The sequence below is a fragment of the Papaver somniferum genome, unplaced genomic scaffold, assembly GCF_003573695.1.
Source record: "Papaver somniferum cultivar HN1 unplaced genomic scaffold, ASM357369v1 unplaced-scaffold_132, whole genome shotgun sequence".
Classification (NCBI taxonomy): Eukaryota; Viridiplantae; Streptophyta; class Magnoliopsida; order Ranunculales; family Papaveraceae; genus Papaver; species Papaver somniferum.
Window position 1 is genome coordinate 21,293,635 of NW_020622381.1, and position 19,749 is coordinate 21,313,383.

General features: G+C 36.4%; 2 protein-coding genes and 1 pseudogene across 3 annotated transcripts; 1 reads left to right on the forward strand and 2 right to left on the reverse strand.

The window, feature by feature from the left end:
• The first annotated feature begins 3,721 nt into the window (after positions 1–3,721).
• On the forward strand, positions 3,722–7,787 carry LOC113333059 (transcription initiation factor IIA subunit 2). Its single transcript, XM_026579550.1, has 4 exons — positions 3,722–3,774; positions 3,913–4,065; positions 4,184–4,234; positions 7,411–7,787. The coding sequence occupies exons 2-4, from the start codon at positions 3,937–3,939 to the stop codon at positions 7,549–7,551; spliced, it is 321 nt and encodes a 106-aa protein (XP_026435335.1). The 5' UTR covers positions 3,722–3,774; positions 3,913–3,936; the 3' UTR covers positions 7,552–7,787.
• A 115-nt stretch (positions 7,788–7,902) lies between these two features.
• Positions 7,903–8,333, reverse strand: LOC113333058 (annotated as a pseudogene).
• A 67-nt stretch (positions 8,334–8,400) lies between these two features.
• LOC113333057 (elongator complex protein 4-like) lies at positions 8,401–11,858 on the reverse strand. 2 transcript variants are annotated; one of them, XM_026579548.1, is made up of 8 exons: positions 11,708–11,858; positions 11,388–11,620; positions 11,238–11,307; positions 10,973–11,126; positions 9,933–10,011; positions 9,442–9,601; positions 9,266–9,357; positions 8,401–8,870 (listed from the first exon to the last, which is right to left on the reverse strand). In XM_026579548.1, exons 1-8 carry the CDS (start codon positions 11,838–11,840, stop codon positions 8,703–8,705), a joined length of 1,089 nt encoding a protein of 362 aa, XP_026435333.1. In that variant the 5' UTR covers positions 11,841–11,858; the 3' UTR covers positions 8,401–8,702. The 2 variants fall into 2 exon arrangements, with proteins under 2 accessions (XP_026435333.1, XP_026435334.1); XM_026579549.1 differs by having other exon boundaries at positions 11,736–11,852.
• Between the last annotated feature and the right edge of the window lie 7,891 nt (positions 11,859–19,749).

A 19,749-nucleotide genomic window follows, 5' to 3' on the forward strand; every position in this document is an offset into this window, starting at 1 on the left:
ACCAAATTTGGTCTTCTCCCCATAACGTCACAGTACAGATTAAACTCATATTTAGTCTTTTTTTTTGGTCTTTGATCTTTGAGTTTAGTCGTACCATTGCAGTCGCTCTAAACAACGTATGTATACAGACTTTTAAACTTTTGGTTTTTTTTTTATATATTAGTTTTTCTTCCTGGGAATCTTTAGAGTATGGGATTTTTTTAATATATTTTTGGAATTAATCAGGAATAGACAAGTGGATGAATCATAAGAATACCCTCTGATCAGGGCGCTAAGAAGTTAAAGATCTAATCGACATTCAAGTAGGTGTTCCTTTTATCTGTTACTTTTGATCTATCAAGTCACTACTTATTACATGTTTTTTTTTCTTTTACTTTCTGTAGGTGGAATTTCATTTGCAGGTAATCAAGCAAGATTTACCAATCCTTCTTCAAGAGAAAAGAGAATACAGTCGAATCTAATCGTTCAAGATCAGTTTCTACTCAAGGAACCGCTCCATCCAGAGAACAACATGTATTATTAGGATTGGAATCAAAATTTTATTTCCAATGCTAATACGCTTCATTGATTAAAGAAATTCAATTTAGATCTAAAATGTATGAATGTTTAGTTGGACAACATTTGGATGTTTTGAGTATGTACAAGGTTTACTGCTTATTTGTACTTATCATATATAAATTGTAAATTTTGTTTACTGGGAAACTCAATAATTTTGGCATGGAATAGTGTCTGCACATGACCTTAAGTTACTGCACAAATTTTATTTTTCGCAGCAATAACAAATTGCAGCAAATGTTGTCATTTAAGAACGCGCTATTATTAAAAAGGAACGTCATTAAAATAATTTATTAATAATTCGAAAAACAAATAAATAATTTATCAATAAAATAAAATAAAAAAACTTATTTATGACGCAAAAAATATAATTCTAATAGAAAATTGTGCTACAAAAGTCTCACGGCATAAGTGACGCTTTTGGCGTCGGACGGACTATTTGCAACACCTCTTTCTATAACGCACTGACTGACAGCCAAAAAACGTCGCATATATATAATTGTGACGTAAAATCAAATATTTGTGACATTATTTTTCATTGAAAAAACCATGTTTTGTTGTAGTGTTGAAGACCATGTTTTTTCTTGAAACCTCCAGATCAATATGTTTGAAGGTCACTTTCTTCTCCCCAACAGCGACGCTGCGTATCTCTTGAGAAATATCCTCCTCCTCCACGGGATCAGGCGCAGAATCCTTCGAAGGGTTTCTATCGGAAGCTTTTCTCTTAGGATGAACCTTAGATGCATCAGTCTTCGAAATCACTTCTTTCGAAGACCTCCCCTTGGGTTGAGACACTGGAGGGGGAGGTAGAGGATGTTGGTGAGACGCGGAAGGAGGCGCCACTGACCGAAGAGGTAGGACATCCCGCGTTCTCTTAGGATCATCACGCGAATTAGCTGAGGGACGAGAAACAACATACCGAGAGCCAGGAGTCTCTTTTGGCTGGTCCCCCTTCTGCGTATTCCCTCTATGCGACTCACTCCTCTTAGAAATTAAGCGCCTCTGACCAGAAGAAGACGAAACCCTATGAACGTGGGCATCACCTTGGGAAGATTTAGACGAACCTCCACCAGGCGGAGAAACATCAGGATCCCTACGCGGAGGAGATCTACGCGGACTAGGCGGTGGAGTTTGATAAGAAACCCGCGGATGATCAGCCATGTCTGCGTAATACACAAACAAGTTTCAGATTTCCGCGGATACAAAACGAAAATCAAAAAACCCAATTTCACCCAGTTCTTCGTAATCATGAACCAGATGGAAAATAAGAACAAAACCTAAATAAAAAGAGGAAATAACAAATAGGGGCAACCATCCACGAAGGACGATATCATTACTGTTTATAATGACGAACATGGGCAATCATACACACATCTATATATATGTTCTTCATCACAAACACATATAGCAGCAACAGAAAACGAATATATTTTTCAAAAGATAATCATACACAGTAGAACCACTTACCTATAAAGGAAAAATCAGGGTCGTAAAGAAAGCTTCGAGGAACAACAACAACAACAACAGCAGAAGAGCTCCGAGGAACGACAACAGCAGCAGCATCAACAAAGACAAAAAACAACAGCAGCAGCAACAAAGACAAAAACAACAGCAGCAGCAGCAACAACAATTAATAACAAGGAAACAAAAGAAGAAAACAAAAGTTCTGAGGAAAGAGAAGGAATGAAATTTATGACTAGAGAATTTTCATATTCCTTCTCATATATATATACAAAGAGAAATAAAACCGCCCCACTACCCAAGAAGAAGTTATTGCAAATAGTGAGTAACGTGCCCTAAAATCTAGGAAAATAATAAAGAGAATATGAAGAGAGTAACACGTTTTTTCTTCCCACTTCGACTAACCACCCAGTAGGATGAAAAGGGGCAAATTGTAGGTACACATTTCATCTTCTGCCACTTGTCCACAAAGACACACGTGGAGGACATGCAGCTGAGAACATCAAGATATGATATCACACGTGGACAGCCAAGAGACGCGCCTTATCAAGATAGCGACGCCACCCACCAGATCCAACGGTAGGGGATCGAGGAAGACGGAAACACTAGAACACTTCGAAGCACTAAAGGATAACCCGAGATTCACTTTATCATATCCCCAGAAAGATCTAAGATCTACGACTGGGGATAGTCAGACTGACGCAGACAAGACAGGGGCAGAGGACAGCTGTCTACCGCGTACAGACATCTCAACTACCTGCATTAAATACCCTCAAACAGCATACGTGTCAATCAGCCTGTGGAGGAAGCGCAGATAGCGCTGAATATTCAAACGGAACACGCAGAGAGAATCAAGAACACGAAGACCTCTGCGTAAGCGGCACAAGACACAAGAGGATAAGGTTACAACGGGCTTCAGAAGTGGACCCCACGTAACCACCCTATAAATACCCCTCTCTCCCAAGTGAGAAGGGAGGGGGGAAAAACATTGAGAAGAGAAGAGGAGAGAGACAGAGAAATAGAGAGTGTAAGTGAGGTTCGTCCTGCTACGCAGGCTTATATTAGTCTCAAAGTCATTCGACTATTTCGGTAATCCCCACCATATAATGAAAAACCCAATCTCGGAGACAGGGATCTGAGCGAGAATCATATAAGTTAATCGTTTCGTCTATGTTCATACATCCATACTTTATATATTCAATTCGTTATTTATAACATATCATGTTCGTACATTTTATACTTCGTCCATTATTTATCTTATTGTATGAGCTAAGGACAATGATTGTAATTGAGGAGACGAGGAAGAGTATTAGAACTCTGAGTCAAGGATTCGACATAACCAATCCGTTTCCTTCAGGCGCAGCCTATTTATTGTATTGTCATGAGTCTCCGCGCATTGTTTGTGAATACTCAGATGACTTTGATCTGCGTGTTCACAACAACATTCCTAATATTTCCGTACGCTCCATATGCATACCCATTGTTAGCACTTAGCACTGTTTTCCCAACTCATCAACGCCTTGCTATCACTCGATATTGTATAGGCACCAATCTTGGGTAATAGCACGTGGCAATTTATAAGTTGGTCAAGAATGCACGGTCAGGAATCCTAACACATGATAACATAGTACCAAAGAAAGTAGATTATCAAAGCACCGCCTAGATATGTTGAGGTATAAAAACAATTCTCTCTCTTCACTTTTTTTTCAGACCTTATAAAAGCAAACGACTCTCGAAATCGCTCTCTCATTCAGATCGGTAAACTTTGAAATTTGTTCCTCTCTAAAATCCTCTCTCTGCAAATATGATGATAATCGATATCAATCTATTAGTTAAATTGATTATGATGATTGTATTTCTGTTATTTTTTGATGATTTTTGTGGGTTTTTTTCTAGGGTTTGTTGTTTTTGTTGTTGAATATGGCGACTTTTGAACTATATAGAAGGTCGACAATTGGGATGTGTTTGACTGAAACTCTTGATGAGATGGTTTCTAATGGAACTCTTAGTCCTGAACTTGCTATTCAAGTTCTTATCCAATTTGATAAAGTAAGTAATTTCTTTGATTTTCTTTTTGTATTATTTTTTTGTTATTAAATTTACTTTGTTGGCGTAGTTCGTCTGGATGTTTTTAATTTTTGTGTTTATTTTTGTGGATTTGTTTCAGTCTATGACTGAAGCTTTGGAAACTCAGGTTAAGAGCAAAGTCACAATCAAGGTGAGGTTTCTTTGTTTATTGCTTATTGGTATTGATTCTTGAGGAAAAAATTAGGGTTTTCCATGGGAAATATGAATGAGTGATAGGTATATTATGTTTTTTTAACTGAAATCCATTAGTGAAAATATCATTGGGAAGTAGTAGATGAATTAAGTATACTGATTTTATTGTATCAACTAGTGAAGAAGAGGCCATTTGTTTCTTAGTTTCGATAAAAATTATACTGCTTCTGAGGCAATTGTTTGACAATGCTTTATGAGATTTTAAGCTTTGCTATGAGAAATGAAGTTTTTCTGTGATTTAGTTTGATTTGATACATTCAATTCTATTAGTAAATCTATTGTGTAGCTCTAGAATAAGCTATTTTAATTTCTATAGAGAAGCTATTGGATTTTGTTCAGAAAAATCAAACCAAAAAGGATGGTTATGGAAGGCAACAAATTCATATGCGTAACTTGCGACCTATACCCTGATATGGCTGGAGAAATTTGACTGTGTTGTAATACCCATAGCCTGTTTGCACGCTGCTTTGTTTTGTAAATTCGATCTTCACACAGAATTAGAATAGATTTCAGAATCCGCTACTAGCAAGTATTTTAAACATTGAAGAGACTTGTTAGACTAGATGGCAAACTGGGAAATATGGAGTTGTTGAGGAATGTGCTGAATAGTACTCTAGGAAACTACTAGAGAAGGTGTTCCATTTTAAAACATTAGCAGATATAGACGACTTGTAGAGATAAACAACGGCAACACCTTTGAACTGTTTATAAATGTTTTAACCTATTACCTCTAAAAAAAACACCTTTGAACTGACAATGAAATTGTAGTCATGGTATGTGACAGGCCATCTACTGCTACATATATAATGAGTAAATTGAATTTGCGAGGCAACCAGCTAGTGATTAATATTTTAGTTGTGAAATTGCGTAAGACCAGCTATTTGAATGGTTGACCTGGGAAAAAATGAATGCGGGTTACAGCTCACTGATTGAACTATTTTGCATTTTGTTTCTTTTATCTGAGGATTGGTAAATTTATTTAGGAGATCACAATACAAGATTATTCTGAGAATATGCTTTCTGCGAATAAAAAGTAACGCTTTGCAAACATAACAACACTAGCCAAAATTGTATAAGCTAAACCTAGTTCTCTTGTCTAGTTTCAAGTGAGACTTTTCGTCTTTTTTGAGTTTGTGTTTTGATTCAACTGGTGCCATTACGATGGCTGGAGCAGCAGTAGGAATGTACTTAAGAACAACATATTCATGTGTCCATCATATGTTGCTTTTACTGATTCTGAATATTTTGTTGGTAATGCTGCTATAAATCAAGCTGCCATGAATTCTACCAACACCATTTCTGGTGAGATTTCTGATGCCTTTGCGTCAGATTATAAATCAAAATTCCATGACTATGTTGGTTATTATACTGTGTGTTTTATATTATGGAAGTATTTAATTGTAGCTAGTAAGTTTGTCGATGTTACATTATGTTCATGATCAAATTGATCCAACCTTGAGGATTAGTTTAGGGTAGCATGCAAGTCTGGTTATGCTCCATACAAAACGGTTGACTGCCAAGGGGATTGAAACACTCGATCTCACTATTGTAGGGAGAGAGTTTATCCATACAAACCACCCCTTGTTGGTTATTTATCTGTGGGTGTCTTGTTGCCTTCTTCTTCTTTTTTCCCCATTTTCTTGATCTACTAGCCTTAGATTGGCATAGGGTGAATTTCTGACTTTATGATAATTTGGCGACCTTCTATAGCTCGGTTTCCGACCCATGGTTTGCTCATCTTTCTGATCTTGTAAAACATTTTTTTCTCTCCAATTGTATGTTTTTTTCTCCAATTGTACAATTGAACAGATTATTGTTCATCTCTTCTTCTTTTCATACATTCTAATCTCAAGTAACATTTATGAATTCTGCTCTTGCTCTTTCAACATATGCATTCCCTGGGGCATGATATATTTCTTTGTACTACTACCCTACAAGATTACTGAAAAATCTCCAGGCAGGATCTTGCAGGGGTTCTGCCCTGATTAAAGGCTTTCCTTGTTTGCTAAACGTTTTCTTTTTTGCCGAGTGATTCTAAAATTCTGATTTATGCTGTGAAACAATTGAACAAGAAAGGCTGTGAAAAACGGTTTTGTCCTGCCGGGCGCGCAAAGTCAGATTTGTGGTTTATTGGCTTGCTGGGCCTTGCCAATCCGTTTTCATGACTGCAGTATTATGTTCTAAAACTACATTTGCTAATGAGCTCAGGAATGAGTAGTTGATCTTAATCTTAATATGATCCTGGATCTATGTAGGATGGTGTTATATCATCTATGTGGACATAGGCACATGGGCATTCTAAGCATCGTACGTATGAAATGCTACAGTTATTATAGTAGTTACTGCATACCTTCATCATAATAGAATAAATATATACAATTATAATGCATTATCAGATAGTAGGCTAAGTTTTCATCTTCAACTTTACATGTTTGAACTAGGGGAAACTGCAAATATTATTTAAGTATGGAGCCCCTATTAGAAAAGAAAGGGCTCAATTTATTATCTGGCTTTTTTATCAAGCGACGGTATGCTCAACCTAAGAATTTTAATTAAACTCCATACTGAGGTTTTTTATGGCGTGTTTTATCATTGCATGTGATTGTGGTATGTAATCTGAATATCTTTTCTCTTATGACACTACTGTTTTGTAGTTTGATTTAGTCGTCCAGTATGTTAGATCTATATAGTTTGGTGATAAAACTGTGACTGCCAGCTAACCACCACTAAGAAAACTACCTTCCAATATTTTCACCATGCTAAATGCTTTGTTCTTAGTCAACTACTTTGTTAGAACATTACTGGATTTAAAATAGTGTGTCTAGTAAGTCTGCTTGATCACTTGTGACGTGTTATAGTCCAGGATAAGTGGGTATTTGGGAATTAGTTAGGAAACGGGTTAAATCTAGTGCAGGAGTGGGGATTACTAATTAAGAATCCCATGGATCCCCAAAGTCCTATGTTTGGTTCTTGAACAAAAATATTATCATTTGAAATAAAGAATGATGAATTGATAACCATCCCCTCCTTTTGGCTTTGAAGTTCTGTTATATATGGTCGCTGAGCTGCCTCTTTGCTAAATTGAAATCAATCTCTTGGCTTTTTTTCTTACAGGGACATCTGCACACCTACAGGTTCTGCGACAATGTATGGACCTTTATCTTGCAAGATGCATTGTTTAAGAACGAGGAGTGCCAAGAGAATGTTGGCAAGGTTAAAATTGTTGCATGCGACTCCAAGTTGCTCAGTCAATGAGTTCAGATAGACTGTTTTCTCTTTCTGAGTTGTTTTTAATGACACATTATATTGTGTTAAAAAAAGGGTTTGCTGGAATGCACAGTACCCTTCCACTTTGCAAATCTGTTAATTTGTAGACATGTCAAGAAGGGAGAGGTAGGTAGCCAAATGTATGACATGGACCAAGAAATATTGCAGTTATTCAATTTCACCAAAATAAAGTATACTGAAGTTTTAAGAACTAAAATAATAAAGCAGCAACACTATTCTTAAATAGAACAAAACTGAGTTCAGCTAAACAAGGCTCTGAAAAGTAAACAAGGCCGCTATTAAACAGCTTTGATCACATTTACTCGTCTTCCTGGTTGCGATCACATTTACTCGTCTTCCTGGCTGCGCAACCTAGCTGTCTTGTTGGTAACACAGACATCCAACTGTGCTGCACGCTCAACAATATCCTTCCTCTTTCTTGTAGAAATGTTGTGTGCAATCTCAGCACTGTAAGTCCTGTTGTGCATCATCAACAATTCGAGCTCCTTGACATTGTGCACAATAAATTTCTTGAAGCCATTGGGTAGGAAGTGACGGGTCTTCTTGTCTGAACCGTAACCAATGTTGGGCACCAAAGTAACACCCTTGAAGTTTCGCCTCACACGAGGATCAATACCCTTAGGACGTCTCCAGCTTTCCCGACACTGTGGTATCTGTCACTGTGTGGCCTCTTGAAAGCCTTAACCCTCTTCTTGATAATCTTCTTGGTAAGCAAAGGAACTGGCATTGCTCCTCGAGTTAGATGTGTCTGCTTCCGCCGGTTCTGAGTGAAACTCTGTCTCTCCCTTTCAAAATATCATAAATGAAAAAAAAAAATGAAATTTGAAGTTTATTCTCTTTGCAACTTTTTTAATATGGAAGATAAACCGTATGAGCTAGTTTACATGTAATTAGTTCACAAAGACAACCTCCCCAAAACTCAGTGCATTGAACAGGCTAGAAAGTCCTTTTGATGGGCCACCAAAGCACACTCGGTATGATTCTATGCTATGCCTTGAAGTGCCCCGACGATTGGAGAAACCCAGAATTTCATAGATCCTGTTGGACAACAGGGACTCCAAAACATCGCCCAAGGGTTGAACACCCGAACTTTTGTTTTCTTCATTGAGATTATAGAACTAAAAATCAAGGACGGATGACTTTGAACCACCACCGCAGCTGCCTGATGCATCGTGTGAACTACCACTTGAACCGTCAACTGGGGCTTGGTTTAGCCTCTCTAGGACCAAAGATCTACGCCGTTGGAGCTTTATCGAGAATGTTGTTGCCTCGAGAATTACAGGAACCTGTGTAAAATTTTGAAGAGAGATTGATAAGTTAATCGAAGTTATCTAAGGTTGAACTTATAGCTGACTGTACGCTAAAACTAAATGAAAGTTAGACCCAGCTATACAAAATTCCAAACCAGAAACGACGCTGGTAATTGGCATATACAAGAATATTCGGTAGGAGACAAAATGGGCATTGGGACTGCAAGGGTGCTAGCTGATTCATGTCTAGCAAATTTTTGGTGAACTATAGGCAGTAAAATGTTGTACAAAAAAGAATTCAAAGGCGCAGCTAGAGAACTAAAAGCAGTTTTTACCATTTGTCATAGAAACATAATAGGTGCTTATGTGGATAACCTGTAGAAGATTAAGAAAGAAGCAAGTTTAGAAAAAGTCGAACATTTTTCGCATACCTGTGCATTGATCTGGGCTACTTTGTGCAGGTGAAGAAAACCAACCATATCCTGGTAGCCAGTCAGGAGTTTCGCCAACTCTTTGTCCTCGTCTGTTTCGCAGAAATCCAAATTGTGGATTCGGTTTAGGATAGGAGGAGTTTAGAACACAAAAAGGTTCTAATGTCGAAACAAACCTGGGATTGCTCTGACTGCAAGCAAGGTATCTGCCATATGCTGCCATCTCTTAGAGAAGGAAGATGAAAGAAGCGATGGCGGAAAAGTAATCACCGCAACTGCATTTGAAGACCGTACCATGCTTTTCAGAGACCTAATAAAGGAAAGCATATCCCATTCCTATCAAAAACAATGTCTGTTAATTACGTAAAAGATCCAAAAAGGCAAGTTAAAATCATAAAATCAGATAGAATATATTGCTCAGATTTCTGCCTAAGAGGACTGCGTTTACATGAGGGGCAGACATCACTAATTTAGCATTATGAAATCGGCAAAGAAACATTACTTGCTTAGAGGCACAGATACCACTCCACTCTAAGGAACAAAGAAATCCCCTAACTTACATGCAAAACATTTAACCAATCTTTATTTATCTAAACTAACACCAACATAACCAAATAAATAAGATAGCATTACACATGAAAGAGCTTATATCGTTATCGCAACTAACCATCTCAGAATAGCAACATTGTGGAGCACAGAATGATTGTATGGCAATTCTACTCGGACATATAGTTCCACCATCATTCCTGGAAAAGACATAGAGAAAGTTTCAGTAAACTAATAACATATGATTGATGAAATTTTCATCGCTCAAAACTACAAAAGGAGGAACTCTTGCCCAGCTCTAATCCTATACTAAACTACCAAGTTGTTGGGTAAAGAAAAGATACTGACTAGTAACAGATCAGCGTAAGTAGAAAAGCATGCAAGCACAAATTTTTTGAGTATGTGCAGCACATGCACACGTAACTATGTATGAGGGGAAGATATGTGAGCGGTATTCTAGGTCCACGTATACCTTGGTCGGTAAACAATTTGATATCAATTACCTGGGGACCTTATGTGGTTGAAACAGGAAAGAGGCAGTTATAAGCTGTGTTATTGCTTCGCTCTTCTTCTACTTTTGAGGTGTTTGAGAGTAGTTTGATTAAATTGCATAACATGATATAGTACACTGCACCGCAGGCAGCATCAAACAAACAATTTGGGGTAAAATCATACATTAACAGAGTTTAAACATGAGTTAGCCTGAGCTGTTTCAAAAGACTACTTTAAACCAGAAAAAGGGTCAGATACAAAATAGACCTAATGGGTACAACATGATTCTCTTGAGTTGCTCTTTTGGGAGAGAAAACTATGGCATAAACTGGGTGTCTCTACTCCATGGGATACATTTCTGTACTCAGAAAAGTTAGTGAGAAAAATGGACAAGTTAATAAGTGGGACGTCACAGTCATTGTCGGGTTCCCAAATTCCGTCTAACAGTGAAATCTGCATTTCATGCATATGTGGTACATGATGTTACATACTTCCATATTCTGTATGATTTGCCAAGAAAGGGATCACAATCATAACTTATAAGAAGCATCAGCTTCATTTGAACCCAAAACTAAGAAATAACTAGTTTGTCCTATACTTGTGGAGCTATACTTGTGGAGCTAATGCAGCACGCCTGCAATAAAAATATCTTCTTTATAATTATCATACCTTGAAGTTTGAGTTAAGAATGAAGAACATCGATCACGAAAAGCTGAAAGACTTGGTGACTCTTGGATACTAAAACACTCAATTCGCTGCGCATTCAATACATGCCTCTCGAGTGGTTTGCGCAAGTCAAATTCATTGCAGTACTCAGTTGCATCTGAACAAACACAACTCATTAGACACTCAAAAGAAACATAAACCATAAGCCCCTTCTACGCACCACAGTTGTCCATGCCTTAACACTCAATTAACCAGAAAAACAACTTACTTCCATCGAGATTTTGTTGACTCTCCCCAAAATACTTCTTGTACTGCCAAGCAATCCTTAAACCCTTCTCCTAGATTCAACCAAACCCATCAAATTGTTAATTAAACAGAAACCCATAATCAAGATAGCAAAAAGAGTAGAAATATACACCTGTTCTTGATCAATACTGCTGCGACTTTTTTCGTTTTTCGACAAAACGGGACTAGGTAAAGTACCAAGAAAAGCTCTTGGGTCTTTGGAAGGACTCGCATAAAAAAGCGGTTGATTATGTACAAGTCCTTGCGACATGAAATTCCTTAATAATAATAAATGATGTGGTGCTTCTTCTGCATCTTCCATTATCATTACTAAACTTCCTAATGGAAACCCACCTCCTAAAATCTCTACAAATTAAAATTAAACAACTCAATGTCAAAATCAACACAAGAATATACAGTAGATTTCTAGTTAGAAGAGAAAGAGATTTTTACTGTCAAGGTCTGGGATTCCAGAGGATACATAAGTTACTCCATTAGGTCCAGGCTTGATTCCAGGTATCTGAGATAAAGGTGAAGTGGATTGGTTCCGAGAGAAACTGCTTGTCCTGCTCCTCGTAGCAGCCATGGATGAAAGTTCCGAGTAAACAAAAGAGCTCTAAGAATAGAAAAAGAGTCCCTTTTAAAGTTGTTGCGGCTCCTATCTAAGTAGGGATGGTCATTTGCCCCACCCAAACCCATCCCGTGGGTACCCGCTCTGTTTGGGTAGGGTTTTACCCGTGCAAATGGAATGAGGTCGGGTATGGGTAATACCCGAAACCTGAGCTACGGGGATGGGGTGGGGACGGGATTCAAGGTCCCCGCCCCATACCCGCCCCGTACCTTTCATAATTTAGGGGTTTAGACATTTATGCAATAATGTGTATAATTTTTATACTTCCACCACTTAGTCGAGCTTTCTTTCATTTATCATATTCTTGATCGTTCTTGTACATTCATCACTTTCGTTCTTTTGTTGTGATCAGACACATTATCTAAAAGTTAAAATAGAGAAAATGAAGCAGATAATGAAATGGTTAACGTAAACGAAGATAGAATGAGAAAGGAAAAAACAGAAAAACTAATAAGTCATTAACAAATTCTTTTGTTCGCTTTAAGATAAATTATTGAATTTAAGATTTCAAAACCTGGCTAAATTGGGGCCTATAAGGATTAATTGGGGCCTATCAATACGTGACAAAATAGAGACATTTTGAAGTAAAATGGAAAGCCCCTTAACCAAATATTTTTTAATGACAAATTTACCCCCTAATTAATTAGTGTAAATCGGTGATTAGTGGTAAAATATAGTGTTAGATGTGAAATTAACGTGTGTTAATGAATCATCTGAACATGAAAATTTTTGAAAGTTTGAAATTTTTTGAAGAACACCAACTCAGAATCGGTATATGTTTTCATTGGTATCAACCGATTATCCAGAATCGGTTTATATGGGCATGAACATAAACCGATTGTGGGTAAATTTTTTCTTTTTTATCTGTGAATTATGTGTTGTTAGACATCAAATAAAATCAAAATTCATTTTATACCCGAGTTAAGAATGAGTATGACTTCATACTCAATCTCAGATCGTTTAAGATGTTATACTCGCTTTCAATTCGCGTATGAAGTTATACTCGCTTTCGATTCGAGTATAAAGTTATGCTCGTTTTCAAATTGGGTAATCGAAATGAAATCGAGTATTATTTCATACTCATTTTATGATCGAGTATTAACTGGAAAAAAAATGGGTTAACCAGAATCGGTTTACACGATACATATGTAAAAACCGATTCCTGACATTGCACAACAGGAATCGGTTTATAAGAATGCTCATGTAATCCGATTCTATCCAAAAAAAAGATACAGAAAAATTGAGAACAACAATCGGTTTACTCGACTCACATATAAAATCTGATTCTAACATTATACATCAACAATCGGTTTTTATAAGTGCTAATGTAATCCGATTCTGGTTCAAATTTCTCGAACCAGAAAACATATCAAGGACAATCGGTCTTTGTGGGCATGAACATAAACTGTTTCTATTTGCAATCGGATCACATATACATTAACGTTAACCGATTCTGATAAACCAAGAAAATTTTGATTTCAAAATTTTCAATTTTTGAGCAATTTTATGTTAGTAAAACCTAGTTTATAGGATTGGGTTGAGAAAAAAAGAAGAAGAATCAGTTGAAGTGGAGATGGAAATGAATTTGATTTTGATTTTAGTTTTATGATTTTGATTTTGATTTTGATTTTTAGTTTTTAAATTTTATGATTTTAGTTTTATGATTTTGATTTTAGTTTTTAATTTTATGATTAGGATTTGATGGGGACAAATTAGTAGTATTAATATTTGATAGAGGGTAAAATGGTAGTTTCATCAAATTTAGACATCCCTTATCATTCTTTATGGGGTGGATGAAAAAATCCATAGGCCCCAATTTATACGGATTTCAAAATGCATTGTTCTTATGTTATTATTTTTGTTTGAATCATATTCAAATTTATGTATTAACTCAGTGTTACGGGTAACCCATGGAAAACCCGTCCCATATGGGTATTCCTCATACCCGCCCCGCCCCAATCCATATGGATAACGGGGTGGGAATGGGTATTTTTTTTACGAACGGGGAAGTGACTGGGATTGGCATACCCGTCCCATGACCATCCCTATATCTAAGGGCAGTGGGGAACTCCGTTTTAGTGCAGATCGACGAGGTTAGGGCTCATAGGAAAATTTTAGGAGTGTGTATTAAGTCGTGCCCTAGCTGTGTGGCTGATCACGTATGGCTTTGATTTTTTATTTATTTTTATTTATTTTTTTCATAAAAGAGGATGACTCCTCAAACTTACACAGTTAACATACGCCTTTTGATGAAGTTGTTTGTGTTCATGACTTGTACATTCCAATTTTGGATGTCTAAATAGTTCATAATGGCTAAGAGACTTTCACCTTTCCAATTATTTTGGATAGTGAATCTATTACAAAAAACTGACAAGTTTGCTGCCCAATTGATATTAAATCTACTTGTTAACACAAAAGCCATAGCTTTAAAATTTATATCAAAGTTTGAGTTGTTTCTAAAATCCGAACTTTGTTTGAATCTTCTTTCTCTAGCTTCAGCATACATTCCTTTCAGCAACTTGAGAGTGGGCTGCGAATCACTTTGAAAAATGATATGGTGACCACTCATTTCAACTGCCCAATGGAAAGCCGCCTCCGCCCCTGTTATTTTTAACTGTTCTCTAGTGGCACAATTTCTCCAACTACCCCTAGCTTCGATAGTTCTTCCTGCAAAATCAATCATTGTTAGTCCAACTCCTGAGCTAGTCATAGGTTCATGCATGGATAAAGCTATGTTTATCGTGATTTCCATGTATCCTAAATTTCCCTGGAGTTGGCAGCTAGTAACAATCAATGAGTCATCGTTTAGCGGATTGTAATACAAGGTTTGCATGATATCGTATTCTTTTCTATTAATCCACATATAACTATTAATGAATTTAACTATCTTCCTTGCTGTTACAGTACTATTTTGAATTTGTTTTTTGAATACACGATTACATCTTGCTTTCCAAACATGCCATGTTATAATATTACAAAAAACCTTCCATTCAATTACATTGTTTTCTCTATCTACTTGAGTAAACCAACCATTTAACCAATCATGAAAAGTGTTAGCATTTTGCATTACATTGTCAATATCAAAATTAAGATGCATCCATACTTGTTTTGTGAAGTTGCATTTCATGAATAAATGAGTAAGAGATTCATCATCTACATTACAAAGTTTGCAACAGACACCTATTTATGGTATTATAGCAGCAACTCTCACACTATTTGGAAGTATAGAGTATGTTGCCTTCCAGATAAAGGTTTTGATTGAAGGAGTTATTTTCATTTGCCAAATTTTGTTCCACTGAATGTTAGATTCTCCTGTACAATTAATGTTGTTATATAAAGACTTAACAGTAAAGATACTTTGTTGCTTAGCGTCCAGTGAGGAATGTCTGGTAAACCACTGTTAGGAATTTGTATCTTGCTTATCTTGTCTACAGTAATTCTGTCGAAGCAACCTGCTAGTTTTGTCATATCCCAAGTTCTATTTGCTGTAATCTAATGGCATACTTTAGTGATACCTACATTTCCTTTCCTAGCACTGTTAGCGGTTGATTTAACATCTAGGATCCAGTAGTTGTCCCATATATCTATATTTTCTCCATTTCCCAACTCCCAGAAACAATATTTCTTTAAGTTAGCTACTTCTAATAATATACCTTTCCACATCCAACTATCACTTTGATTTGGAACAGTGTTTATATGAAGAATATCACACAAAGGATAGTACTTAGATTTAAGACTTTTAACCATTAGATAATCAAGATTTTCATGCAATCTCCATCCTATCTTAGGCAGTATAGCTATATTAAAATTTTTCATGTTTGGGAACCCTAAATCTCCTTCCTCCAAAGATTTGCACATATTATCCGAACCTATAAGACAAATATCTTTTTTACCTTTATCATTCAATCCATTTTCATCTCTACCCCACCAATAGTTTCTATTTTTTACTAGGTATCAACGGGGCTTATGCCCCGGCTTAACCTTCGATTATGTGTCAAATTTCATGTAAACTTCGGTATTCGACACTGGATTTTCAGCGATATGGAATTGTACTAAATATTCCCCTTTTTTGGAAAGGTTAATCTGGTTGACAACATATATTCTACTAAACTTCGTTAAAATCAAAAGTATACTTCCATATGAGTATACTTCCATTTGACTTTGACAAAAATTCATATGAATGTAGGAGGCATTAAGATTTCTATTTTCACACAGCTCAAGAGATAATATCTCTGTCACGTCTTGCATTGAGAAAGAAACCTAAAAAATCATAAATCCAGTAGTATCGAGAGATGGAGGGAAACAAATATATATATATGTATACATGTCATTCATAAGAAACACTTGACTTGCTACACCATGTCAAATGCTTTCACCATGTTAAATTAAGTATTGCGGATAAAAATTGTTGCACAAAGAATTTGATAAAAGAAGCATACATGCGGATAAAAATTGGTATTTTATATAAAATGCCAACATAGTAGAAGCAAGCACCCATGTAGCATCTGGTAATCCCCTACAACATTGTTGCAATGCCCATACCCAATTCTATTAACGTCAGTTCTTTCATCACCTTGTTGCTAGTGATTAGGCAATTTTGTTCGATGCTTGTCCTGTGTCATATCAAGCACAACTTCACAGATGGATAAGTAGGTCGCACCCCAAGAATATATTAATGGATAGTTTTAACATTTTTCTGGTCGATATGATCAAATCTTGCTTCAACCGGAATAAATGTACATTTTTTATTTACAGTTTGATTAGGTTCTCTATAGTCATTTTAAAGAAGAAGATCTTTCTATAATCGTTTGATGTCGTAATTAGATGAAAAATAGAATACTGATAGAAATTAGATGCCATATCAAATATCTGAGGGATATCTAGAATAACATTAGACTGGGATAGTGAGCCAGGTTTGTCCTTTTCTGTTAACTCAATTATTTGCCCCGAAGATTTACATACCATTTCAAGGTTAATAGACTTGCTCCCCCAGAATTACTTGTACTCTTTGATCCCAAGTCTCTTGTATCAGGAAGTGACGTCTTCTCGAGGGATCACCACGATGATGCTTCATTAAATACCATGTTTCACAGAGACTAAAAATTAGCAAAAACAAAATACGATTTCAATACATAATGCGCAAACAAAATATGGCCGTTAAACGCCGATCGACATCTCATTTTCTGTAGTGTCCACAGAATACAAAGTGGACTTTTTATGCTCCTGTAGATGAATGTCAGCTCTAGCATATCTAGTAGAGGTAAAGATACTGGAATGGGAGTACCCGAAGAATCAGAAAAGCGTTTGAGTATTTTAACACATTGAGACTTTAGAGGAAAATACTTGCAGTTGGAACCGTATGTGTCACCTGAAAAACTCATTCAAGTATGTAGATAAGCCAGGGACATAAGATAAGGTTCAGATTTATATGCACATTCAGCTTTAGTTCAAAGCTCAATGGACTTCATGAATTTCCTCTGTAGACTCTTTGTTACTGGAATCTAGAATTCATGTGCTGCTCGTATAATTGAAGAAAGAGGTCAGAGAAAAGGACTCTGTCCAGCCTTTTCAGTAAAGATGTGTTGCATATTACGACTGTCAAAACCTTACTAAAGATATATTCTAGCCTATATAGGAAGCATTACAGAGGTTTTAAAGCAACACGAACCTTGGATTTGCAAAACTGAATCTTAGCATCCAAATACATAAACAGGTTGTTAGCATTGCAGTCATCAATAACCAAGTTCTTTTTTCAATTGGATTCTCAACAACCCACATGTAATTAAAGTAATGGAACACAAAATTAACAAACAAATAAGGAGGATAGTGTTGCACGTCCACTTATACTTGAACCGATCCAAATATGGTCAGCTCACCGAAGAGGACTATATATTTTACCTAATCAGCATGATAGTTAGTTCAGCTCGAGAAACTTGGTTTGACCTAATAACTGTTACAGAATCCATTCTTAAATTAAACCAATTGATGTTGTATGACTTGGGTCCTGCACAAAAGAAAGAGCACATTTAATGTGCTGCCACAACCCATATATGTTGTGTTATCATCCGTCCGTTTACCCATTAGGTAAGCCGTGCCTACCTAAGACAGGATAGAGACCAATTTATGCAAATGTATTTATATATAATAACTGCAATATGATTTAGCTTCTCACCTTAGTAACATCTTTGCTTTCGACTGTAGTCTCTTAAGACAGTGAACTACTTCAGTTGGCTATCTATAAACCTATTAATTTCAAGTGAAGTCCACTTCAATATAAGTGTGATAAGTTATAAGATTTGGTACTGCAGAAAGAACCATATTAGATTAGCTGCAACCAAAACATGCGTACAACCATAGGGTCCCTTAGCCATCAGTGGGAATCGAACCCACGACCACATTGAAGTCCACTTCAATATAAGTTTGATAAGTAATAAGATTTGGTAATGCAGAAAGAACCATATTAGATTAGCTGTAACCAAAACATGCGTACAACCATAGGGTCCCTCAGCCATCTGCAGGAATGGAACCCATGACCACATTGTTCAACCCATGCGCTCTTCCAGCTGAGCTAAGATGGCAAGTGGCAATACATGGAAACTGAATGATTTCTTGTACAGAGATGAGATTTATAATCATAATCTTGGGTTTCTATACTTTAGAATTTTCACAGACCAAAAATTTATTATGACTTTAATATTTAACATCAGAAAATCAGTCTTAGCATCATAACAAACTTATTTATTGACCGAAGGATATGAACACTTGGAAATTTCAATTTCTAAACTCTCATTTCAATCATTGAAACATTCTTAGAGGATGTTATATAGTTGTTATTCACAAACTATTTTTCATCAAAGCGATTTTCAAATTATTGGAATGATCAACATGACTTTCGTCACGAGTAAAGATGAACTTGGCCAAAGCGAAAGCTTACCAACACATATTTCGAGAAATAGATAAGCGAGATAAATTCGGCTCGAAATAGCAAATGTTTATAATCGAAGTCTATATAGCAATACGACTTTTGTCTCAAGATAGGAGATAAAATGGATAAACTTTTGAGTGATAGATAAGTTCAAGTTTCCACATACCTTTTTGTCGATGAAGTTCCACCAGTTCCTTGAGTAGTTTTTCGTCTTTGCATGATGAACATCGTGGAGTGTAGAGCTCAACTACACTTACTATCCTAGTCCGAGACTTAGCTATAAGTAGACTAAAAATCAAGACTTATAGTTTTGGCAACTAAACTTGACAAACAAGCTTGAGATAGCAACGCTTGCGAGTTCGACAGAGCATTGCTCTAACAAATACTCATAGGGTCACAGTTAAATAGCTTTTCGAGAATTCACGAGACAAATCCGGCAGCTGGTAGGAGGTTGAATTTATTCGATGATGACTGAGTTAAATTCGTCTCATCAACAGAAGTTTTCGACCTGATTCAACCAAGCTAATATCTTTCAACCGTTAGATCGAACTTAGCTTGTTACACACAAATGAAATGTACCCTCATTTAGGTTTATGTAACCGTACCTAAATGTGTACACCAGGTTGGTTCACAAATAGTTAACCGAGGTTAGCCATATGATTATTCTCATATCAACCTTATTCATCTTAACCATAACTAGTTCAAATGACTCAAACGAAACTAGTTAAAGAGTTGTTCAACTGTTTAGAAAACACAATTGAAACCAAATCAGTTTGATTCACTTGAACCAATCATGGACATTATAGCCACGGTTTGCAAAGATTGCATTCCTTATGATTTAAATGTTTAAGTCCATGAACTGACCGATTTAACAAAGTAACCAGCTTAAGTATGTGTAAGGGTATGCGAACTTAAGCAACCGGATTTTGAGTTTGTTAA